This window comes from Acartia tonsa, chromosome 14 (assembly GCF_053477335.1).
Source record: "Acartia tonsa isolate MP-2025a chromosome 14, ASM5347733v1, whole genome shotgun sequence".
Taxonomy (NCBI): Eukaryota; Metazoa; Arthropoda; class Copepoda; order Calanoida; family Acartiidae; genus Acartia; species Acartia tonsa.
Window position 1 is genome coordinate 15,701,841 of NC_137273.1, and position 19,522 is coordinate 15,721,362.

At 32.7% G+C, this 19,522-nt stretch overlaps 1 protein-coding gene across 3 annotated transcripts in view; it reads right to left on the minus strand.

Annotated features, from left to right (window-relative positions):
* Positions 1-5,502: 5,502 nt before the first annotated feature.
* The window catches only part of LOC145306548 (metalloreductase STEAP4-like), a 73,243-nt gene continuing 59,223 nt past the window's right edge, over positions 5,503-19,522 (minus strand). For all 3 annotated transcript variants that reach the window (XM_080148731.1, XM_080148730.1, XM_080148732.1), the window contains exons 10-17: positions 17,856-17,982; positions 16,933-16,981; positions 16,319-16,397; positions 14,918-14,998; positions 14,296-14,404; positions 12,500-12,604; positions 7,710-7,804; positions 5,503-7,175 (exon numbers count right to left, since the gene is read on the minus strand). In XM_080148731.1, coding sequence (XP_080004857.1) covers positions 6,999-7,175; positions 7,710-7,804; positions 12,500-12,604; positions 14,296-14,404; positions 14,918-14,998; positions 16,319-16,397; positions 16,933-16,981; positions 17,856-17,982 — 822 coding nt within the window. In that variant the 3' untranslated portion in view covers positions 5,503-6,998. The remainder of the gene's footprint in view (positions 7,176-7,709; positions 7,805-12,499; positions 12,605-14,295; positions 14,405-14,917; positions 14,999-16,318; positions 16,398-16,932; positions 16,982-17,855; positions 17,983-19,522) is intronic.

Here is a 19,522-nt window from a genome sequence, read left to right on the forward strand (position 1 = left end):
AATAATCCAAAAATTAACCCTTCAGTAGATTAAAATAGTATTTGATTTACTATTTTTCTCTATAAGATGATAGCGATGCTTGCAAGATTATTTAATTCGCTATAATATAAAGATAATTTTTTATTTCACATCGCGAATTAAATCTGGGATCTGAAATATGCGTCACCCTTCCAACCTTACGCATGACGGCGTATGACCGGGAGATATGGTAGATATCTTTAGTAATCTTTGGTATGGGGGTGGGTACCACCATCTTCTCTCGAGAAATCACCCTTATTGAAAAATGAACCCCGGCAAAAAAAATCTTTTCTGAAACTGTTCTTTTTAAAAGCGAAGCTTTTCTATAATTAGGGTCTGTCAGTTCGTCGGTCCGTCCGTAACGTATAGCTTTTTTGTTAATTTAGGCATGCTAGGATTGTCCTATAGATTTCAAACTTTGCATGGTGATTCCTATAGTAGTAAGGTACGATTTAGAAAGTTTTGCAAATCTATAATCATTACCGGAATGTCTGTACGTCCATTTAAAACATGTTGATTTTTTTAACTTTTTAACAACAATTTTAATGTGATAACATCGTCCGATTAATCTGATTTTTGGATCACTGATTCCTATTACAATAAGTTACAATATTTTAAGCGAAGCATCTCTATAATCAAGTCCTAAAAATGTCAGTATGTCCTTAAACAGAATTCTGTATTTAAGAAGTTTTGCTACAAATTTATGTATAATTTTGTCTAAATTTATATTTTGTATATTAAGTTCCGACACTCTACAAGAGTTAATGTTCGTGTTTTACCGTTTCAGAGTGGGGGTTCATTTTCCCAACCTCCACCTGAAGTGGCAATGGGGCGACCAGTCATACATCAAGATTTATCGTCCATAGTCCCATTCCCTAAAATCCCTGATAAAAATAGATATACATAATTATACATAGATAGATATAATAAAGGTAAAAAATAAGATGAAAAAGAATGAACATTTAATCATGTATTTTACAAGGAAAGGTAAAGTAATCAAGCCCCCAGAGGCTAAACATAAAATTCTGTACTTGGTATTTATTATATTTGTGGGAAAAATGGGCTGTAAATCGTTTAAACCGGCATGGTACCCTTTCTAAAGAGAATCCTGTCCAGCTTTTGATACAGGAATTCTATTGATACAGGGAAGAACCTTAGTTTCCTTATTTCGAGGGTACTCTTTTTAACCTTTTTTGTCATAAATTTTTACGGTATTCTGCCTTAAAACTCAGAAATCGAGGGGACATTAGATTTTAAATTTTTAACATTTTATGCCTTAATTCAGGGAATGAAAAAGGGAACATTGAACTGTAAATTACACTGGTACCCAAAATTTTCTTTTACGTTGGCTCAAATACGAAGGCGAAGAAAGTTCCTCAATGACGTCATAAAAATGAGGGATGAGGAGAGGGGGAGTGGGAAAGAAAACCCCTTAAAAAAGAGATGGATAATCCCTCGTTTTTATGTCGTAACATGCTGATTTTTTGAGAGACTTTCTTCGTCTTCTCAAATACGTTGTTTTATTTGTAATGGTTGGTTTTTAACAAGGAGTGTCCAAACGTTTAAAACTATTACATAAGGGGTAATTTTGTTTATCAAGATTGGAAATTTACATTAATTCAGGTCCATGCTTAAACTTATTTTTCTAAAGTAAGCCCATGTCTTAGTATAAAGGTAAAAATTGTATATGGCTAGGAGAATAATTGGGAAAGTGATAGAGATAATAAAGAGTGAGAGAAGAGAGGGAACGATTTTATTTTTAGAGAGAGAGAAAGCGAGAGATAGATAGATAGATAGATAGATAGAGAGAGAGAGAGAGAGAGAGAGAGAGCGAGAGAGAGAGAGAGAGAGAGAGAGAGAGAGAGAGAGAGAGATAGGAGAGAGAGAGCGAGGGAATGATTTGAAAAGAAGATAGATAGATAGATAGATAGAGAGAGAGAGAGAGCGAAGGAAAGATTTATAAAGAAGAGAGAGAGAGAGAGAAAGAGAGATAGAGGTAAGGGGAGAGAGAAAAAAAGGAAAGAAAGAAGTGGGTTTAAAAGAATTTTTTATTGTTACTTAACATTTCAGTTAATAGCTATGTAAAGCAATGGAAATATGTTTTAGTTAATTGTAATAATCTTTCAAAATTGCCTGCATCTTTAACCATTTATAAATTTACAATTTACTCTTAATTATTTCTTTTAGGGACGTGTGTCATTCCCCCCTTTTCTATAACTACCTGACAAATAGTTTAGTTTACATCTTTAAAATCACAGGGAATCGAGGAAATTTGGACTGTAAATTATACAGGTTTCCAAAGATTTACAAAAAAAGGCTCTTTTTGTTATACTTAAAACTTTAAGGTCTTTTATAAAATGCTGATCGGGTTGTATAATCTGCAAACTTCAATCTTAGCTACTTATCATCATGTTGTCATCTTTGTTTAGTTGCCAAACAACTCTTTATTTTGCAGCTGTCTATTTTTTGAGGATCAAATTAAAGATAGTCTAATGAATATGTACTATATAACTCTCTCAGTCCGTCTGTTCACTTGTAATGCTGTAAGTTTCACCTTTTTTCCATCTTTCATTCACCTTTCTCTGTCTTTCTCTCTCTATCTCTATCTCTCTCTCTCTCTCTTTCTCTCTCTCTCTCTCTCTCTCTCTCTCTCTCTCTCTCTCTCTCTCTCTCTATCTCTCTCTCTCTGTCTCTCCCTATTTATCTCTCTCTGTCTTAAATTATATCTTTCGTATTCATTTTCTATTTTCCACTCTCACTTTATTTCTGTCAATCTCTCTCTGTCTCTCTCTCTCTCATTCTTCCTCTCTATGTTTCATTTTTTACCTTTCTCTTCTCCTTGTCTCATTAATTTCCTTTTCTCTCTCTTCTTCTATCTATATCTCTATCTCTTACCTTTTCCTTTCCACTCTCTCTCTCTCTCTCTCTCTCTCTCTCTCTTCCTTTCTCTCTATCTCTCTCTCTTTCTCTCTCTCTCTTTCTCTCTCTCTCTTTCTCTCTCTCTCTTTCTCTCTCTCTCTTCCTTTTTCTCTCTCGATATCTTTCTCCTTTGATTTGATATTAGAAAATTGTAACCTCTGAGAGGCTACTACAATATTATACTAGACACACACACACACACACACACACACACACATACACTCACACACACAGACAATCACACACACACAAACTAATGGAGGATGTTCTCCCTCACCCTCTTAACCCCTACCCTTCTTAACATGGACATTTATTCTAAAACACGTATGACAACATCCATGAAAGCGAAGCACTGAAACGGTACACTTATATAGTGTCAGAACTGAATAATCAGAATATAATAGTATAAGAGTCAAAGCAAAATTGTGAGTAAATTTGTTGAAAAACTGCTTGATACAGGATAATGTTTATGGACATACTTACATTTTTAGGACTTGATTATAGAGTTGCTTCGCTTATAACATAGAACTTTGTTGTCCCAGGAATCAACATATCAAAAATCAGATCAATCGGATGATTAGATCACATAAAAATTTGTTGTTAAAAAAGTAAAAAAATCAACATGATTAAAATGGACGTACGGACATTCTTGTAATGATTATAGAGTTACCTAACTACTACAGGAATCATCATGCAAAGTTTGAAATTGATAGGACAATTCTAACCTGTTTAAATTAACGAAAAAAGCTATACGTTTGTGACGGACGAACGTACAGACAGCCCGGCCCTAATAATAGAAAAGCTTCGCTTTTAAAAAATCAAGAATGACAACATTCTCAATTAGCACAGGGAGTAAGGGAGGGGACAATGGGCAATTAATTGAATTTAAAGTTTTTGCTGAAAGACTATGAAATCCAGATTTATCCAGAAAATTGTAAAGGGTGTGTTAATCAAATTTAGAAAACTATAAAATAATAAAAAAGGTCCAAGAAAAGAAGCAAAAAAATATCACAATAAGGTTTTTTTTTATGAAATGATATTTTTTTGAGAAAATTTCTTTAAAACCAGCCATCTTATAACAAATTTTTCTGTCTGCTATATTTAAAACTAACTCAGCGAGTTAGCGGCAATGATGCGCTAGTTTCCAAAGTCAGTCAGAACCTTCTAAATTCTTGCACATTCCCTTTAAGCCAGTACCCAAAGTCTGAGACTCTTCAAAATTGAATATTCGATCCATTATCCCCTCCCTTACTCCCTGCAATTAGCGACTCATAAAAAATCATGGACTATTTAACTGACAGAGTAAGTTGAAAAGCAGACCCGATACCATAGGATTACGAGAAGGTGACAGATTCGAATCTCGGCCCAAACCGCGTCAAAAGTTGTACCTAATGCTGCTATGTCAGATGCGCGGTATCAATAGTATGGTATGGGGAATGCCTTGGCCAAAAATATGCCAGATATAGGAAATAGGACACCATACAGTAATTGAATCTTCTGAATCTTAGATTTGATTTTATCAGAGCTCAGCAGCCGCGCTTCAGTCGCCTTATGCCGTAAACCTTAAATTTAAACCATTTTTAATTCGGTAATATTTAAAAAAAAGAAGGATAACCATATTTTGGTATGGTTTAGACTTCTAGGCCTAGCTGTCATTTTTTTAAATTTGTAAACGGATCGGTTTCCTTGAGGCTTACAGGCTGCTGACGCGCGACTGCCGTGCCAAAAATTATATATAAACAAAAGATAACAAATCCATAAGTAGCGAAGCTTAAAATATATGGATGGACTTACAGAAAAAAATAACTATAGAGCAGTATAAAACAAATTACACATTAGAATTAAATAAATCACGAAACCTTTTATGATTTATAATGTGAAAATCTAGGAATCGATCTAGCACCACAACAAATAAGTAAATCTTAAAGAAACTTTGTGAAAATATGTAAAATGTGAACTTATTTAATTCCTGAAAATTTCAGCTGTCTATCTATGAGTTGAATAAAACTTTAAACATCTAAAACTAGGAATCGATCTAGCACCCCAATCAATAAGCAAATCTCAATGAAACTTTATAGAAGTATTCAGAATTCGAACTTATTTGTGAAAATATGTAAAATGTGAACTTATTAAATCCCTGAAAATTTTAGCCATCTATCTTATCGAATAGGAGTTGAGAAAATCATTTAAAACCTAGGAATCGTTCTAGCACCCCAATTAATTGACATATGTTAATGAAACTTGGTGAAAATATAAAGCATTGGAACTTATTTCATCCTCGAAAATTTCAGGCGTCTTGAAAATCACGTTTCTCCCAAAACATTTCAGACGGACATACAGACGGACAGACGGATATTTTAAATTAAAGAGTAGTTTCGCTACTAAAAACGGACATTACAAAATCACCCCAATTATAGAAAAGCATAATTTTTTCAAGTTTTTCAAACATTTTTTTAAAAGTATGTTTTTGATACATTATAAAGAATATTTTGTCTCATTATCAGTTTAATAGACAGACGGACGTTAAAAATAACCCTAATCATTATTTTACAAAATTTTCAAACATTTTCTTAAAAGTATATTTTTAATACATAAAAAAAAGAATATATATATTATATACATATAAAAATCACAGATAATAGGGGTATATGCAATTCAGACCTCAGGGAAATAGGAATAGGTCAATGGAATATGAATAAATCTACTTCCAAATAATTTAGGGATCTTAGGGGATAAGACAATAGACGATTAATAGGTATACAATATACATCCCCAATTATGATAATCAAAATTACAACTATTTATGGATTAGAGATTTTGGTTGAAAATAAGTACCCAAAGTTTTTGATCCGACAAAAATAAAATAATGTAGTTATTAATCTTCGGGTACTTAGTGTCGAAACTTTTCAACAATATTTCGAAACGAATATTTTTTTCATTCACAATGTAAAACTAGGCCAGCTTTACAAAATGTCTCCAATAATCAGCCATGTGACGTCATAGAAATGAGTGATGGGAGGAGAAGTGGGAAAAAAACCTAAAAAGGATATTGAAAATTCCTCATATTTATGTCGTCACAGTTCTGATTTTTTGAGACACTTTGAAAAGCTTCGTCAGGATATGAAGTTCTTATAGTGCCTTTAAAAAATGATGTCATACAATACAAATGACCAATAATAGGACAATACACACACACAGTCTAAATAACCAATGGCAGGCAAGTATACATTTTAATTTACCAATATGGTAGGCCATTATGACATTATTTTTAATAGACACTATAAAAAGCTCCAGAATATTCTAGAATTCTATTGTATTGGAGGTTTAAGATTACATATATTCTATTAGCCCATCCCTTTATCCCTGATAATAATATCTAAGAATCAGGGGTAGATCAATAGCAAATAAAATCATTTCAATAAAAAATAGGTATAGAGAAAAGGTAATAAGTAAAATCAAAGGATAATTATATTCATAATTAAGACATGAGAAATGTGATTTTTTAACAATTATTGTTATTATTTGAAATGCCACACTCATTAAATTTTGGATAATTAATATTTGTAATCTTTTATTAAATAATTAATTAAATTATTAATAATTAATAATAATTTGCTACTGATCCTTACCTTATTCTTGTATATATAAAGAAAAAATCAAATTATAAACCGAAGAAATGTATTTTTTACAAACTTTAAAGACTGTCAATAATATGAGAGAATAGTTATTTCTCGCATCGTATTATAAACAGCTTTCCGCACGCTTTAATCTTATGATTGTACATTTCTATATTCGTAGAAAAATGGATATAATATGATGCTAGACATAGCTTTTTCGGATGGATGAGAACCATTTTATCTTCGAAACCATTTTTTAAACGGCTAAATTATAAAATATAAATTGAAACAATAACAACAATCTTCATAAGTTTTAAAAGTTGAATGGTCGCGAAAGTAAAATAAAATGAACATAATATAGTAATTAGCTTCAAAGCAAATTTTTTACTTTGTCAATAAAAAATGGTGGGATATTTAATACAACTTAATTGTTCAATTCAACATTTATGCCGTTTCTGGGGTTGGAAGGGTGGCTTTGGTCAGGGTCACATTGGATGAATCCATTTTTGCCTTGGATCCACGTTCATAGCCCCCACGAATTTTGTCCAGATGCCAACTGAGAGGGGGTATCACAAGGGGAGCTTTCAGGACCACTGTTAATCCAGGTACATACAGTGCATACTGAAATAGATAGATTGTTAACCCACGACCATGGCTCAACACGAAGCGCATCCGCTCGTCGTCGGGGAGGTGATAGGTTCCAATCTCTGCCAGACACCGCGTCATAACTTAAGACGTTAAAAATGGTTTCTACTGCTGCTAGGTCAGGTGCGCGACTTTAACAGTTAGAGTAGGGGGAATTAATCGGCCCATTAAAGTTAAGGATTCTCAATCAAAGGTCATGCAAAGGGTTGGTTGTCTGTTGGATATTACTTAACCTAATATTCGCCAGTGGGAGTTAAAGTATTGCATCTCATTACAAGCGGATGATGTCCTTGGGTTCTGTAGATGATCACTTGAAATTAAAGGGGAATCCCACCCCAATTAGGTAATAGGATTCATAGATTGATAGTTAGATTAATGTATAGATTTATAGATAATTAGATTTAAAGAGCCTTTACACAGAAAGTAGAAATTAAATCTAAAGGCAGAAAGATTAATAAGTAGATAGATAGATAAATAAATAGATAGATTGATTAATTGATAGATAGATACCTGGAAAGATGAAGGTATATAGCAGCTGGGTCCATTGATATATTTCCAACCAAAGAACATATCATGAGCCATCAAGAATAACATGGAGGTCCACCCTGAAAATGAAAAGATATTGTTTTTTGGCAGCTATTTAAGATAGGCATTAATTAATTTTTTATGAAGATTCTTTTGATCAATGATCATATTTCATGTAGTTTCATGTAGGTCACAGGTACCCAAGATTAAGCTAATATATTACCCAAGTCCAGATTGTATGTAGGCAAACTCTTTCCATGACAAAGTCTGTGTTACACTGGGAAGAAATGAGATACCCAACATAAAAATTATACATTAGCCAGGCCAGATTGTATGTAGGCAAGCTCTTTCCAGGACAAAGTCTGTGTTACACTGCACATACGGGCAACCAGGGGATTTTATTCACCACCCCCAAATCAAGTTTTAATCATTCTATGAGTATTATTATATCCATATTACATCAGATTTCAAAGGAATCGTAAAATTACGCTTTTTAAGTAAGCTTTCTAATGCCTGGAAGTTAAGAAATGCAAAAAAATTCTTACAGAAAAAGGCATATTTTGTGTGTTTCACCAACAATTTTAAAAGCATTATAAAATCTCTTAGAATTAACGTAATTAGACAAAATAACTTTTGTTGAGTCATGCATTACATGTATATTGAGAATATAAAAGAAAAAAAGCACAAATTGAAGATGTTAGTCCTACATAATTCTAGTTGAAGTCAAGATTTTAGTTTATTTTTGTTTGTTTTAAAATCAACATTTAAGTAGAGAGTATCAGGAAACATGTTTTCACCGGGTGCCACCGGCTAAAAAAGCGATATTTGATTACCAAAAGACATATTATAATCGCCAGTACTGGTTTCATTTACCCCCCCCCCGCGCCCCCGTAGGGGTTTTTTGTCTGTTTTCTGAAGGTGGGTGCACAAAACTTTGTAAGAAAATGCTTTTAAAGGCGCTTTTAAAGTCAAAATTTAATAACATAGTTGTTTTATATTATTAAATCCCTGCTTTATTTTACCTCTAAAATATATGGGTTTTTCAAGTTTGATATTGCTGCGCTAATTTATTAGATAATTCTTCCTGTCAATATTGTAACAACCCGAAATTAGAATCTTAATAAGGGATATATAATTACTTGCATGTTGCACCATATTTTCTCCAACTAAAATGAAATGGTCTTTCTAGCATGCTAATATAACGATATCCCCTCCCCTCCTACTGGACGTAAGAACTGACCAATAAATGAGGACTAAATTAGCAACCTAAATTGACAACAAAATTTACCCAGTTATAATATCCACGTATATTATGTCTATTATTTTATAGTGTTTAGATAAATTGGAAACACTATAAAAGCTATTCAGTATGTAATTTACTATTAAATTTAAGCATTTGCTCTTTAATTGACCATATTCGCAATTTATCACAGTAGTTTTTTTGTGCTTCGTTACTTATGAATTGTATCATCCTTATTGTTTTCCTTAGAGGTTGAGATAGATAGATAGTTGGATGATGGATAGATGGATAGATAGATAGCTGGATTGATAGATGGATAAATAGATGGATAGATAGATAGATATATAAATGAATAGATAGATGGATAGATAGATTGATAGATAGATGGATTTTGCAATTTACCACACTAGATAGATGGATAGATGATAGATATTGCACTAAATGGTGGGGAGGGGCTCTTTATGTTCGAAGTTTTAATGTAACTAAATAATTGTTTCTAAGGATTATTACCATTATCAATGATCTAAAGGGATAAGACAAAGGTCAATATAATTGATGTACATTCCCAATTATAAAACACAAAATTACCTCTTGTATAGATAAAATTTAGTATTCAAAACATTTTAACACACAACTGTAAATCTTTGGCGACTAGTGTTATAAACAGCCAAATGTCCCAAAGGTTAAGTTAATATCCAAATAACGTGGAGTTCATATAATTAATTGAAATTGGAATTAGCAAGTGTTATGTGTCTGTCTATTGGTAATGCTTTGTTTTTAAATTATGTAATTACTTGGTCTTCATTTTAAAATCTGCAGTTTTATTTAGGAAGGGAGGGGACATTGGGCTGTTTATTACACTAGTCCCCAAAGTTTTAAAATAAAACTTTTATATTTTTTGGCCTAAAAACTTTAGGAAGTTTTATTGATTTTTTATTGCTTGGTTCATTAAGTAGAGTGGATGCTGTGAGTATTGGTTTAAAAAATATGACGTAACAAAAAAAATTAACCAATGAGAGGCCGTTATTTACCAATGGCGGCATGCGTAGTGGACTCTCATTGGCTAACTTTTTTTGTTACGTCATATTTTTTAAACCAATACTCACAGCATCAGTAGAGTGTTGAAATATTTTAATCACTAATTGTCATCTACAGTAATCAATTTCGTAATATAATTTGATGTATCAATATTATGTAGGTATATACAATATACAATGATACATATATTAATCGGTCATTGTTTTGTCCCTTAGATCCCTGTTTGTTAATTAACCCTTAACAGTTGTCGCACATTTATCGGTCGGAGGGGAGGGGGTTCTTTTTGCAGGTCCCCTGATTGATAATGAATTTCCGACTACAAGTGATTCAAAGTCAATTTTCGCTTAATTCGCTCTTTTATTCAACAACCTTTGTTTTTAGGTCCTTTTTTACTTAAAAATTTTAAAAAGCTGTTATTTTCTTTTTTTTTAAGCTACAAATACAATTTTTTCAGAAAATGTTTATCTTTATGTAAATTTTATATTATAAATCTCAAAACATAAATTTTGGCGGCTGCAGCTGTACTTGGCAGCTGCCAGCCGCCGCAGTCGGCGGGTGGCGGGAAAACGGCGGCGGATCTTTAGGAAATTTTAATACGTTATGTAGACATACAAGAAAAGCTTAAATTTAAAATTTGAAGTCTCTAAGTCAAAAATTGCGGTCACAGGAGGCTTTTAAAGATTTCTAGAGACCTGGAGGATCAGGACCTTCAAGATCATACCTGGAAACTAAAAATGACTTGAATACCTATATTTTACATAAGGGTTTATGATATTTTAGTAAGATAAAAGGCTTTGTTTAAGTCAGAAAAAATGTTTTGCTTTTTATCTGGATGAACATGTCAGGTTTGCTGGCATGCAGTGCCCGCCAGGCTGGAAATATTCAAAAAATTCCAACTCTCAGTTATGTGGCATAGCCATAGTTAAGAAGTCACTCATTTATAGCCCTCTATCTTTCACACACAGAAAATATGATAGAAAAAAACGGAGGGGAGGAGGGGGGGGGGGGAAACGACCCCCTCCCCCTAACTGTTAAGGGTTAATAAACAGATAAACAGTAAACAAGAATCATAATTTCATTATAAATATAGATATTAGTTTATAAAAATTGATGTCAATCATGCCTACATTTATAATGGATTTATTATCACTGAACAAACTTGTAGCTGACTAAAATAAGGATTTCCCATCCACCCCCTTTACACCATCCCCTCCCCTTCTACCGAAATGAATTCCCAGGCCCCAACAACCCCTAATTTGACACTTTGAACACTAAAATCGGACTACAATTGACATAGATACACTTTAAAGGGCCCAAAAAGCTAGTGATAGAGTAGCTGCGCTACTGAAAAATTTTCATACTACTCTGATAAGTTAATAAATGTATTCCCTGGCCTCAAACATTCTAATTTGACATTTTGAACAAGAAATTCGGGCTCTAAATAATTAAATTCCCTTTTTTGCTGATATGCCCCAATGTGCACTGGGAAGAAATGAGATACCCAACATAAAAATAATATATTACCCAGTCCAGATTGTATGTAGGCAAACTCTTTCCATGACAGGGTCTGTTTTACACTGGGTAGGTACTGAGGTACCCAAGATAAAAATAATATATTACCCAGTCCAGATTGTATGTAGGCAAACTCTTTCCAGGACAAAGTCTGTGTTAAACTGGGTAGGTACTGAGATACCCAACATAAAAATAATATATTACCCAGGTCAGATTGTATGTAGGCAAACTCTTTCCAGGACAGGGTCTGTGTTAAACTGCTTAGGTACTGAGATACCCAACATAAAAATAATATATTACTCAGTCCAGATTGTATGTAGGCAAACTCTTTCCATAACAAAGTCTGTGTTACACTGGGTAGGTACTAAGATACTCAACATAAAAATAATATATTACCCAGGCCAGATTGTATGTAGGCAAACTCTTTCCATGACAAAGTCTGTGTTACACTGGGTAGGTACTGAGATACCCAACATAAAAATAATATATTAACCATTCCAGATTGTCAGATTGTATGTAGGCAAACTCTTTCCATGACAAAGTCTGTGTCACACTGGGTAGAGATGAGATACCCAACATAAAAATAATATATTACCCAGGCCAGATTGTCAGATTGTATGTAGGCAAACTCTTTCCATGACAAAGTCTGTGTCACACTGGGTAGGGATGAGATACCCAACATAAAAATAATATATTTCCCAGGCCAGATTGTATGTAGGCAAACTCTTTCCATGACAAAGTCTGTGTTGCACTGGGTAGGTACTGAGATACCCAAGATAAAAATAATATATTACCCAGGCCAGATTGAATGTAGGCAAACTCTTTCCATGACAAAGTCTGTGTTACACTGGGTAGGGATGAGATACCCAACAAAAAAATAATATATTACCCAATCCAGGTTGTATGTAGGTAAACTCTTTCCAGGACAGGGTCTGTGTCACACTGGGTAGGTACTGAGATACCCAACAAAAAAATAATATATTACCCAGTCCAGATTGTATGTAGGCAAACTCTTTCCAGGACAGGGTCTGTGTTACACCAGGAAGTGAGGAGATACCCAACAGCACAACAAGAAAGAAACCGAAAACGCCTAAAAAAATCAAAAAGTAAAGAAATATAATTAACTACAATTATTTAGGAGCTCTGGGAAAAAGCTCCCAGCCAAAAATAAGCAATCCTAATGGTTTAGTCTGATTAATTTGTACAAGTGCCAAAATTATGGTATATGAAAAGTATCATGAAAATGGATTTATTATACTTGTTACACCAGATTTTCATTTTCTCCAATCAAGTAAGCTGACCCCAACCCCTCCCTTTGTACTGGATGAACAGGCTGATCAATAAATGATTTCCATGTAAGCAAACTAAATTGACAACAATTTTTCCCCTGCCATGATATACACATATATTCTTTATCTAATATTATTAATTTATTAATTTTATATAATAAAACAAAAATATTTTCAAAACAAGACTAATTTTTAAAAAAAAATTAAAATTTTGAAATAAAATCTTATAGAACAATATGATATTATATTTTTGACAGACTTTGCAAAATATTGTAATATTAAATGAAAAGAAGGTGTATCAACTTTTTTTTTATAGCTAGCCGGTTCTTTTAGTAAGTAGTAGATGTAAAATTTTTCTTATAGAATTCAGATATGCAATCGGTTTTTTTGTAGACCTCTTATTTTTTAAGTAATTTAAGTTTTTAAAAAAAAAAATTAAGTCGATTTTAAGGTACTAAAATGCAACAAAAAAAGAAAGAAAATGGCCATTATGAACAAAAATAGTAAGATCTTTAATTTGACACCTTACTTTTTCAATTCTGTCAGGTAATTATTGAAAAATCGATTTTTTTAAACCCACGAGAAAAAAAACTTTGAACTTAATTTTATTATTTCACAGATAAAAAAATATGGGTTCATATATACCTTTAGAATCAGAAAAATATTACGAATTCATTGTAAGCAAAATTGAAAAAAAAGTTTACAATATAGTTTATAAACTACAATAAAAGGAATTATATGAAAATATCATATTATATTGTACAGGCAACGTCTTAATTTTTTAATTGAGTATAAAAATGGGAAGGGGGTAAAGAGGGGGTAAAAAAGGGAAGACGATTGTGTTGCCTGAACAAAAAATACAATTGGCCATTTGTTTAATTTTTAATTTTTTTACTTTTTTTCAATTTTGCTTACAATGGATTCGTAATATTTTTCTGATTCTAAAGGTATATATGAACCCATGTTTTTTATGTCTGTTTGAGAAAATATTTAGGTCTAAAGTTTTTATTAAACCGAGGTTAAAAAAATAGATTTTTTCAATAATTACTCAACAGAATTTTAAAAGTAAGGTGTCAAATTAAAGATCTTACTATTTTTGTTCTTACTGGCCATTTTCTTCTTTTATTTTGTTGCGTTTTAGTACCTTAAAACCGACTTAATTATTTTTTTAAAAAACTTAAATTACTTAAAAAATAAGAGGTCTACAAAAAAACCGATTGCATATCTGAATTCTATGAAAAATTTTACATCTACTACTTACTAAAAGAACCGGCTAGCTATAAAAAAAAAGTTGATACACCTTCTTTAGAGGAATACTCCAAAAACATCCTGTCATCTGTAATAGAGAGGTCATTAATTCAATGCAAACGAACTAGTTATATGATCTAGATTAATAGGAAAGGTAAAAACCATATGCCTTTTTTCTAAAATGCATAAAAAATCACGCAACCTTTCTAGACAAAAATTCACGAAAATGAATCTATGACTCTACCTGCCATAAGAAAACACTCTCCTTGCCAGTCCATCTTCTCTGAACTGAGCACTTTGATTGTCTCATTCATTTGGATGGCCTTCTCACCAGTAGTCCAGTCTTTGGTCACCTTTACAGATGATCGTATGTAAGTGTTTTAGCTATTTGTTAAAACGATAAAATTAAAGAGGTTGATCGTACATTTATTTTTTTAATAGCTAAGGAACTTTTGTCTGTCAGTCAGCTACGTCTAGAAGTAAATTTAATTTTCTCGTCTAGCATGAAAGATAGTCGACTGATTTCCTAAACAAATGAGCGTCCAGTATATGATTTACTTGGTCTGCGGTCTCTAAATTATGCCGTAACAATATATAATGTACATAGTTAAGAATTAGCCAACAGACCAGGGAGGAGGGGGGGGGGGGACATTGGGCTGTTTATTAAATTAGTCCCCAAAGTTTTTTATAGTCTTTTCTTATTCATTGCCTCAAAAGCTTTTGTGAATTTTATTGAATTCTTATTGGTTGATTGATTATGTTAAGTGTCCAAACGTTTCAACCACTAGTTGTAATCTACAGAAGGATTATTTTTTGTATGATCATTAGGGAAGAAAATCTGCAAAATAACTGTAATAAATATTTACCTTGTTGACTAATATTTCAGTAGGGGGAGCCCACAGGGTGTCTTGATAGGCAGGGGACATGTAGGCCAGAGATAGACAGGCCTAGAATAATTACTAACTATAATACAAAGTAGTAAGATATCTGTCTATCTGTCCTACAGGGTGTCTTGGTAGACAGGGGACATGTAGGCCAGATATAGACAGGCCTAGAATAATTACTAACTATAATACAAAGTAGTAGGATATCTGTCTGTCTGTCAATCTGTCCTACAGGGTGTCTTGGTAGGCAGGAGACATGTAGGCTAGGGATAGTCAGGCCTAGAATAATTACTAACTATAAGTATAATACAAAGTAGTAGGATATCTGTCTATCTGTCCTACAGGGTGTCTTCGTAGGCAGGAGACATGTAGGCTAGGGATAGGCAGGCCTAGAATAATTACTAACTATAATACAAAGTAGTAGGATATCTGTATGTCTATCTGTCCCACAGGGTGTCTTGATAGGCAGGAGACATATAGGCCAGAGATAGACAGGCCTAGAATAATTACTAACTATAATACAAAGTAGTAGGATATCTGTCTGTCTATCTGTCCTACAGGGAGTCTTGGTAGGCAGGGGACATATAGGCCAGAGATAGACAGGCCTAGAATAATTACTAACTATGATACAAAGTAGTAGGATATCTGTCTGTCTGTCTATCTGTCCTACAGGGTGTCTTGATAGGCAGAGGACATGTAGACCAGAGATAGACAGGCCTAGAATAATTACTAACTATAATAATATAAGTAGTAGGATGTCTGTCAGTCTGTCTGAAGCTTGAGATTTCGGTAAATTAAAAAATAGCCCTTAGTTGCCTCTGGTTTTTGACAAAGCCCAAATTGTGTCAAAAATGATCCATGTGACGTCATAAAAATGAGGGAGATGAGAGGAAATGTGGGAAAGAAAATCCTAAAAAAGAGATGGATGATCCCTCTTTTCTATGACGTCACATAGATCATTATTGAAACAATTTGGGCTTTGTCCTTGTATTTTATAAAATATTCAATTAACGTTGTTTATCAGGGGACAATGGACTGTTAATACACTGGTACCCAAAGTTTTATTACACGCTGGTTCAAAAACTTGGTTGATTTGATACTATTAGTACTAGTATTCAAACTTTTTCACCAATGATTTTAATATTTATAAGTGGTAATGTTATTCATCATGATTGGAATGTATATAAATTTAGAATGTTATAAATAAGTTTATTGTGTAGTGGTCTCTTATCTTTCTAGGCACTTTGATGGAAACCATAATTTTTTATCTATCAGTTATTTTTATAGCTAGAGCAGTTAACTCTTAAACAATACCATAAAAACGGTCTGACGCACGGACATAATCTATCTATATAGTAGTTTAAGATAACAAGGATAACTTACATGGATAGAAGCTGAGAAAAGCATAAGAAGTCCCAACTGTTTTCTCATTTTTAACCATTTGTCCAACCAGTTAGGGAACCTAAATAAATCCAAACTATAGAATACAAAATTCATGTTAACAATTACGAATATAATTAAGCATATACAAATATGCAATAACCTAAAAATTTATCTATATTGTGGACATATATTTACCTATCCATCTATCTACATTCTACATATACTTCTATTTATCCAACTATCTATTTATCTATCAATCAATGTACTTATCTGACCATCTAACTATATATACTATCCTTTATACTATCTATCTATCCACGCATCTATTAATTTATCTAACTATCTACTACTGCATCTATTTATTCATTTATATATCCATCTATCTATTTAGCTATCAATCCATGCATCTATATATCTAAGTATCTGTTTATTCATTCAACTATCCATCACACTATCTATGTATGCATCTATTTGTACAAGTATCTTTCTATTCATCTATCTATCTATCTACATATCTATCTATCTATCTACTTATTCATCAATTTATTCATCAATCTATTTATTAATCATCTTCTATATATCCATGTATTCGTCTATTCTATCTATATACCCACCTTGAGTATTTAGTGCCTCTAACAATTTGAATCCAACCTGCGATGACACCTTAAATAAAAATATAATATTTTATTTTAAAATAAAAAATCACGAAACCTTTGACTGTAAAATTCACTCAAATTCAATAGTCCCCAAAGTTGTTAAGAAAACATTATTGTGAAACTGTTGGGGACTTTTGTAATACACAGCCTAATGTCCCCTCTCTCTCTTTGACATCTCCAATGATGATACACAAATTAACCCTTCTTTAGATTAAAATTAGTAGTTGAAACGTTTGGATACTCAACTTATTTAATCAACCAATCAAATTCAATATTAGTCCCCAAAATATTTGAACAAACGAATGTAAAACATTGTTATAAAACTTTCGGGACTAGTGTAATAAATAGCACAATGTCCCCTCCCTCCCTCCCCTCCTTTACCTGGCAGATAGCAGAGTGCCAGAGTGTTGAGGACAAATCACATTGTCCGTAAGATGATCAACCAATCAAATTCAAAACTAGTTCCCAAAGTTGTTAAGAAAACGTTATTATAAATTAGAGTGCCAAAGTGTTGAGGGTATGTACTGCCAGTGTCTTGTTCACATTGTCCATAGGAATATGATTCCAGAACTCTTTAAACTTTACCTGTAAGATTGCCAGAGTGTTGAGGGTATGTACTGCCATTGTCTGGTTGACATTGTCTAATTTAATATGATTCCATAACTCCCACAGAAAACTTTGGGGAATAGTGTAATAAACAGCCCAATGTCACCTCCATCCCCTCCTTTACCTGGAAGATAGCAGAGTGCCAGAGTGTTGAGGGCATGTACTGCCAGTGTCTTGTTGACATTGTCCATAGGAATATGATTCCATAACTCCACAGAAAACTTTGGGGACTAGTGTAATAAACAGCCCAATATCACCTCCATCCCCTTCTTTACCTGGAAGATAGCAGAGTGCCAGAGTATTGAGGGCATGTACTGCCAGTGTCTTGTTCACATTGTCCATGGGAATATGATTCCATAATTCCCACAGAAAACTGTCACTCCATGTTAAAGGCCAACAAATCTATAAAAAAAGGTTTATTTAGATTTTTAAGTAAGTTGCTGTGGTATCCTGGAAGGATACCACGAGGTACTGACAGACAGAAGTTATAGAGTAGCTTACCTCAAAAATTAATAACGAACAATATAATTTGGTTATTCTACTTGTTTCCAGAGTTCACTGAGTTGTCCAGTACAGTCTACTCAATCACAGCCAAAAGTCAAAATTCATTCAAAGTTCAGATCTACAAAGCCGTTTCTTATTGTATTAGGATAGATGTTAGTAATACAAGATTATCATGACAAGTGGTAGGTTAAGTCACGAGTCAAAACATACCAAATTGCAGAAAAAATTCTTATTTTTTTCACGATTCACTTTCCATGTTATAAACTAATTAGTCTAAATTATGAATCAAACTATAATTGATTATTATTTTTGTAAATTCTAAATTCTTCATTATATTCAATCAAAAATTAGTTATTGATATTAAGGATGGTAACATAATATTTGTTACAAAACTGTAAAATACAATACTATTTAAGGACATACTTTCATTTTTAGGACTTGAATATAGATATGGTTTGCCTATAACATTGTCCTATGCATATAGCTATGAATCAGTATTTAAAAAATTAAATGAATAAGGATTATTATATCACAAGAAAAAATTGTTGTTAAAAAAGTTAAAAATCAAAATGTTTTAAATAGACGTACAGACTTTCTGGTAACGATTATAGAGTTGATATAGTTCCTATATATTGTACCTTACTGTTATAGGAATCATCATGCAAAATTTGAATCGACAGGGCAATTCTAACATGTCTGAATTAAGAGCTAACCGCTAACGGACCGACCCTAATTAAAAGCTTCGCTTCTATAAACCAGATGCGTATAGTTAGTGGACGACACTTTCCTTTTAAGTAGCGCAGCTACCCTCTAAGTAGAGTCTGCTGTTTGTCACTCAGTTATAGTGAGCTAGGAAAGGTAGCTATAATTCTCTTGTTAATTAACTACAAGTTATATTTAGCTTGGAGGGAGGGAACATTTGACTACAAATTAATTTGTACCAGAGGTATTAAAGCCCCTTTTATTAAAGTTTGATTGGTTGGTTCCAAACTTGTATTATCAAAATTTTTAAATCTATAATTTTGATTATTAAAAAGGGGTAATTTTGATTATCCTTAATTGGGATGTAAATCAATTTATCATCCATTAGCTTATCCCTTAAGATCTTTTATTAACTGCATGGCAAACTATAAAGAAATGTCAACATAATAATTTAGGTTTAACATGGAGGATTTCTAATTATGAATCTCTATGTAAACATTCATTCCAGAGCAGATTTTATCTAGTTTTGTGCAATTTTTAAAAGTTTCACAACTTAACAATTTTACATAATTTCAACTATTTCATTATGTATATCAAGGCGGGGATATAAAAGGATAAGATAATGACCGACTAATTGATGTACATCTTCAATGTAAATACACAAAATTACCCTTTCTGTAGATTTCAATTAGTAGTTGAAACGTATGGACACTCAATTTTAAAAACCAACAAATCA